At 33.2% G+C, this 7,014-nt stretch overlaps 2 protein-coding genes across 2 annotated transcripts; one reads left to right on the forward strand and one right to left on the reverse strand.

The window, feature by feature from the left end:
* Window positions 1-514: 514 nt before the first annotated feature.
* Window positions 515-1,373, reverse strand: LOC120128841 (ethylene-responsive transcription factor 1A-like). The gene has a single exon (XM_039146463.1). The coding sequence runs from the start codon at window positions 1,295-1,297 to the stop codon at window positions 530-532; it is 768 nt and encodes a 255-aa protein (XP_039002394.1). The 5' UTR covers window positions 1,298-1,373; the 3' UTR covers window positions 515-529.
* A 2,602-nt stretch (window positions 1,374-3,975) lies between these two features.
* LOC120128600 (zinc finger BED domain-containing protein RICESLEEPER 1-like) lies at window positions 3,976-4,566 on the forward strand. The gene has a single exon (XM_039146268.1). It carries the CDS (start codon window positions 3,976-3,978, stop codon window positions 4,564-4,566), a length of 591 nt encoding a protein of 196 aa, XP_039002199.1.
* The last annotated feature ends 2,448 nt before the right edge of the window (window positions 4,567-7,014 follow it).

Below are 7,014 nucleotides of genomic sequence, written 5' to 3' on the forward strand. Positions count from 1 at the left end.
TGTTGGGTGTTAATCCATCCTCACGCGTAACTGACTCTCTAACATGAATTCTGATTTCACATACCGAAACATGTAAATTTTTAATAAAATAAAAATATTTTATTAAAATTACTCGATTTTAAGTGTTCATATCTCACTTTAAAAATGATTGGTGGTGGCTCTCATGTTTTCAAAAGCCGTTACGACACTAACTAAAAATATTAGGTTGTGTCCATTCTAAAATGTTATGTCTAAAATATTACAAACAAGATAATATTTTAGGTTTCATAAAATCTAAATCTAAAATGTTAGGTTTTTTATAATATTTTTATGAAGTTTGTTTTTATTATTTTTTAACCGAATTTAAGTTGTACCACAAAATCACCCAATTTATGCGAAAGAAGAAGAAAAAAGTTTCCATTTAAGAAAAGGTGTACGAATGAAACAATAAAGAACCTTTGTATACACAGCCAAACAACTCTCATTCTTCGTTTTGAAGTTATTAATATTCCTTCCTAAATCGGGCAACTTACTAAAATCAACTACAACGTCATCTATAACTGATTAATAGCTGATTCTCATTTTTACACGATCCAACTTCATACTTAACTTCGGCTTGGGCCGACGCCGACGCTGCCACTTTTCTCCTCCTCTTCGGCGAGCCGGAGGAAGAAGAATTAGACGGCTCCGGCGATGACCTCTTTGACGTTACCCTCACCGGGTCAGGCTCCCCGGAATTCACCCTCAGTGGAAAATTCAACAAAGCCCTCGACCCGCGCATCCTATAAGCCGCTTTATCATAAGCCAAAGCCGCGTCCTCAGCCGTCTCGAAAGTACCTAACCAAACCCGGGCCCCGTTTTTAGCCGGGTCTCTTATCTCAGCCGCGAACTTCCCCCACGGTCTCTGCCGGACTCCCCTGTAATGTCTCGCTTTGGGCTGAACCAAGGCGGGAACAGCCGTATCCACTTTCCTCTCGACTAAAATCTCTTGGGGCTCCGGTTTAACCGGCGGGAAATTCATTGAAGAGTTGTCGGAGGGGGCCCAGCCGACGGTTAAAGCATCTCGGAGGAACCCGAAAACGAGCATGTCCTCGGAATCGTTCTCTTGAAGAGGGAGGTCACCCCAGGTTTCAGTCAAGCAAGGGTACAAGCGGCTGAAGCTCGAGCTCCTGCAGAACATGGGAGGAACGGCGGCGGCGGCGGTACAATCGGTAGAAGCATCGAATCGGAAGTCCGATGAGTCACCCAGTAAATGCCGCCGAATTGAGTCCAAAATGGCTAAATCGGAATCGTTGCTGCTACTTGGATACATCTCCATTACGAAAACTGTTAAATCTTAAGTTAATAATTTATGGGATTTGTTTGGAAAAAAGATTAAACGAATAAAAGGGAGTCTGAATCTTTGGATGGCAAAGAGAAATTGGGTTTATATAGGGAATTAGATACACGAATTTGGATCGGCGGTTTTTCTCATCTGCCTGTTCTTTTTAATATTATAATAAAGGTGGGATTTTATTTATGGATTAATTATGAATTTCTTTGAAACTTCATATTTAGACACGTGATGAATAATTTTGACGGTTGTCGTTTTGCTGGCCTTTTTGCCCACTTGCTCAATCGCAGAGTACAAATTAAAATTTTATTAAATATTAGTTTATTAACTAAACAAGATTCAATAAACTATTTTTGCAAAATAAATTAAAATTTATACATTGTTTAAAGGATTATTATCTGATGAATTATAAAACGCTTGGCATTGAAAGAAGAAAAATATTAAGACTTAGATCTTCCTTGTCCAAAAGGGATACGTTGGTCTTAGGCTAAACCAAATAGAAACTGAAAAGTAATAATAACAAATTATAATTTTTGGATAAATATAACATATTTGGGAATGGACCCACTGTTCCTCTCAACTTGCATTTTTATGTTCCTTCCATGAAGGTGAGGTTACTTTATAGTGCCCCCACTTAATTAAACACTCTCTTAATTTCTTAAATTAACGATTAATTAGTTAATTAATTAATTTAGATCAAATTTTATAGAATTATGATAATGATCCTCGCAATTTAGTTTATTTTATTCGTAATTATTAAGATTCAAGTCTCAATCTCATTTAAAAATCTATTATCTCGTCACATTAAATCATATAATCGTTAATAAACGTCCTCTCAATTGGTTAAAGTGAACCATTGAGTTTAAATATAGGTAGGAAAAGGTTTTCACCAAGTCGTAGATTAGGAAGAACAATGAAGATATTTGATAGTGAAATTCCAATGGTATGGATAATGTTAAGAGAGGGATGAGTTTTGATTACATTGAAGATGGCCACAGCCTTTGAAATTGAACAAATTTGGGTGAAGAAAAAGTCAACTTTCTAAATTTGGATATAAAAAAACAAAGGCGAGAGCAGTGAATGTGAGCATCTCCACGTGCGCCTTTCCACTTTCCACCGCAACGTTTGAGTCATTTTGGCTACTACACGACAAAATCAGCCCCTTTCCCTAATACTGCTATTCAACTTCCAAATAATATAAGACTGAGCAATTAATTTACGATTTAATATATATAAAAATTATTTAAATTATACTCTTTCTTTATTTAGAAGATTAAATTTTTTTTTAATCAATTCAGATATATAACGTTATAAGCATTATTATTTTTAACGAAAGGGAAAGTGACCGATGAGGAATAAATTGAATTTCAGGGATTTGAGTATTTAAATATACTCTATTGAAAATTATCATGAATTGAATTTTTAACTTTACTTAAAAAATTTAATGTCTTATTCCACTAGACTAACCGAATGTTTGTAAATGAGATAAGGTTTTAATGCGACATTCAACATACATGTAGAATTGTAAATGAATATATTATCGATCAATTTTGTTATAGTTAAATTAATTGAATTATAATCCATATAAATTATATTTGTTTAATCAAATAAACGAATTGAAATATATATATATATTTGATTTATTTATATTAACAATTAAGCTTATTTATTTAGAACTGATGTTTTTTATAAAATATATTTAAAAATATTTATTTTGTTTAATTATAGTATAATATTAATATTTGTGTTTCATTATTTTTTAACAATGATAACTTGATTTTATTAATAAAAATAATTAAAGAAAGTAGAATTATAATGCATCCAAATATAAGAGAAAAATGAAGACGATAATTACTAAAAAAACTCACATAAAAATAAAAATATTAAACCCAATTATACAAAAACAATTAAAACATTCCCTTAAAAACGACGACTAACATCAAAAGAACTCAGTAACCTTCATAAAAACTCGTTGTCTCTGTTGAACTAGATGTTTTATAAAGTGATAAAGGAGTGGTGAGTGAACCAAACTATGTGGTAGGCTGATTCGTTACACAATTTTGATTATATTGATAAGTAATCTTTTATCAAAGAAACGATGTAACTATATGTAACCACCGATAAGTAGGGCTGGCAATTATCCATGGGTGAGTGGATTATCCATCCACCCGCCCCGAATAAATGGATGAAAACCCGTTGTGAAACGGATGATTTGCGGGTGATGGATGGATCGGGTCGGATATGGATATGGATGAAATTTTTTTAACCAATCACCCGCAGCATCCATTCACCCATTAATATATCCATCCATATATATATATATATATATATATATATATATATATATTATATTAAAAAAATAAACATGATTGTCACATGACTAGGTTTGAAAGAATGAAAGCCCTAATTTTAATCTTTTATCTTTTCATTCTGTTGCCTTAATGCCTTTAGCCGCCTCTCTCTCCTGGTTAGCTTCACTTTACCAAGTTTGAAACTTGATATTCTCAAGCTTCAATGCTTCACTTTCTCAACACACACATTCATGTAAGTTCTCTCCTCTTTTATTAATTCACTTGAGTTCAATCTGTAGTTTTATATTCATGTAAGTTCAATATGCAATTGTTTAGTAATTAGTTTGAGTTTTGTTTTTGGTTTTTTTAGTCATGGATATGGGAGATACATCAGATAGTAGCACCTCAAAATCCTATGCCATCTCTCCTTTAACTCAAGGCTCATCTCCTGACATCCATACTCTCATGCCATATTCATCTCCAACTCCTAGTGTAAGCCCTGAACCGAAACTAATTGAGGAGGTACCTGAAACTGCAACAAAAGTGGCTCCAGATGATGCTCAAAACAAATCCTCAATGGCCACCATGGGTCCATCTCAAATACTACCTCGTATTTTCAGAAAATTTACATCACCAATTTGGAATCACTTCGAGAAGGTGACAGTGAATGGTGAAGAGAAAGCAAAATGTGTGCATTGTAGCCGATATTACTATGCCAAAGGCAAAAATGGTACCTCTCATCTGAAAGATCATATTGAACTAAGGTTCAGTAGAAAGCATAGTGCACATGTTGATTTGAGCCAAAAACTATTGTGTATCAATCGTAAACAAAATTCAACATCACAACTTGAGAACCATGTGTTTTCTCAAGAGGCATCACGAAAGGAGCTCGTTAACATGGTTATTCTACATGAATATCCATTGTTGATCATATTGGGTTTCGAAGATTCGTCAATAGCTTGAATCCAAGCTTTAAGATAACTACCCGTAATACCTTAAAAAGCGACATCATGAAGATGTTTAACAGTGAGAAAGCAAGCTTGAAGAAGCTCTTTGATGGTCATGTTGGAATAGTGGCTATTACTAGTGATATGTGGACAACGTCGAATCAGAAAAAGGGATACATGGTTGTTACATCACATTTCATTGACGATCATTGGATTTTGCAGAACAAGACTATGAGGTATTCATTTTTTATAGTTTATGGCTTATAGTGGTTTTGCTTCTTTTCATGTTTGCAGATGTAATATAATTTTATTCAGTAAACACTCGACAACCTTGATAATTGGCTACAACTTCTAATGGCGTACATTTTTTAGCTAAAATATTGGTTACAACAGTAGACTATCATAATGCTTAAGTGAGTTAAGTCTTAATTTAATAACTCTAATTACCCAAAAAATTAACATGGGTCACTGAATTAATTATTTATATTGGCTACAACAGTAGACTATCATGTAATATAATTAATTGGCTACAACTTCTAATGGTGAATAAGATAGTTTCTCGTAAATTAACAATAGACATTCATTATTATTCTAACATAGTTGGTGCTTTTAGGATTACATTATATTATTATGCTATTTTACTCTTATAAATATTGCAGCCAATCACTATTGTTCTAAAATACTATATTTGTTTCATTGAGTCACAATTGATTTGTATTTTTTATTTGTTAAATCCATAGGTTTGTTTATGTCCCTTGTCCACATATTGACAATATGCTTGCCCAAGTTTTGGTGGATACTCTGAATATGTATAATATAACTGAGAAAGTTTCTTCTATGGTTCTTGATAATTGTTCGACAAATGATGCAATGATTGATGTTTTACAAGAGAAATTTGATCCTGATAGTTTTTTGTTGGATGGTAAGTTTTTGCATTTACGTTGTAGTGTGCATATACTAAATCTCATTATGCAAAATGGTCTGCAAGTAATTGCTGGTGGAATTGAAAAGATTCGTAATTGTGTTGTATTTTAGACAACCACTCCTAGTAGAGTTTAAAAGTTTGAGGATAAGGCTAGAGCCTCGAAAATTGATTGTTCTAGAAAGTTGCAACTTGATTGTAAAACTAGGTGGAATTCGACCTATTTGATGCTTGTTAGTGTTATGTCATATAAGAATGTCTTTGGTAACTTGAAAATTCAAAACCCCATGCTTAAGTTTATTGTTCCTACTCCACGTGATTAGGAGTTGGCGGAAATAATATGTGATAAGTTAAAGAGGTTTCACAAAATCACTGAGTTGTTCTCTGGTAGGAAATATCCTACTGCCAATTTGTTTTTTCGACAAGTATGTGAGATTAAAATGACATCGAAGAAGTGGCAAGATAGTGAAGAAGAGCAACTTATTAAGGATATGGGTGAAAAGATGATAGAGAAGTTCGACAAGTATTGGATAAGTACCCATGGAATTCTAGCAATTGCAGCTATTTTGGACCCTATAAATAAGTTAGAATGTGTGGAGCACTATTTTAACATATTTTATGGTAATGACGCATCTGTTGAAATTGAAAGGATTAAAAGATTATTATATGATCTTCTTCATAAGTACCGGGATAAAGTAAGCAGAGATTCTTTTCATTCTTATTCTAGTTATGATGGTGTGTCACTTGGGAAACGACAAGCTGGAAGTGATTCTTTCGGTAGTGGTGATGAAGGTGATACATGGACCCAAATTAAGAACAATAAGAAAAAGAAGGTAAATGTGAGATGTGAGCTAGACCACTATCCTGAGGATGATGCATTACCAGAGAGTAGTGCATTTGACGTGTTTCATTATTGGAAAGTTGATTTGAAATATCCAACTTTGAAAAAAGAGCTAAGGATATTTTAGGCATTCCTACATCAACAGTGGCCTCTGAGAGCGCTTTTAGTATGGGTGGAAGGGTAGTGTGTAATATCCCAAATTATGGGTTAGTGACCAAATTGTAAAGTTTCAGAATTTGATGACTAAAGTAGAAGAATGAAGTAGTTCAATGATTATTAGATATATATGATGAAGGTTATTTAGTAATTATTAAAGGAAATAAAGGGTAAAATGGTCATTTGATCATTTAAGGAATAAAAAAAATGGAATTATATACACGTGGAAAGGGAGAGAATTCTCCAGAGTTCTCTTCTCCTTTCTTCTTCTTCTTCACGTGGAAGCCAAGAGCAAAGGTAAGTTTGATTTAGCTTTTGATTTCTTGAAAGTTTTAAGTTGGATTTGAGTCTTTGAGGGTTATATAAGCTTAAGGCAAGCTTATATAAGTTTAAAACACCAAAGAGATAGAATTAGAAAGGAATTTCTATTAAGGGTTTATAAATGAACTTTTGTTATAGAAAGGTTTTTGAAGTTCTAAAGTTGGATTTGACTTGCCATCAGCTTAATTAAGAAGTATTAAGTGTTAGAATTGGATTTGAAATAT

The sequence above is a fragment of the Hibiscus syriacus genome, unplaced genomic scaffold, assembly GCF_006381635.1.
Source record: "Hibiscus syriacus cultivar Baekdansim isolate YM2019G1 unplaced genomic scaffold, ASM638163v2 tig00110482_pilon, whole genome shotgun sequence".
Taxonomy (NCBI): Eukaryota; Viridiplantae; Streptophyta; class Magnoliopsida; order Malvales; family Malvaceae; genus Hibiscus; species Hibiscus syriacus.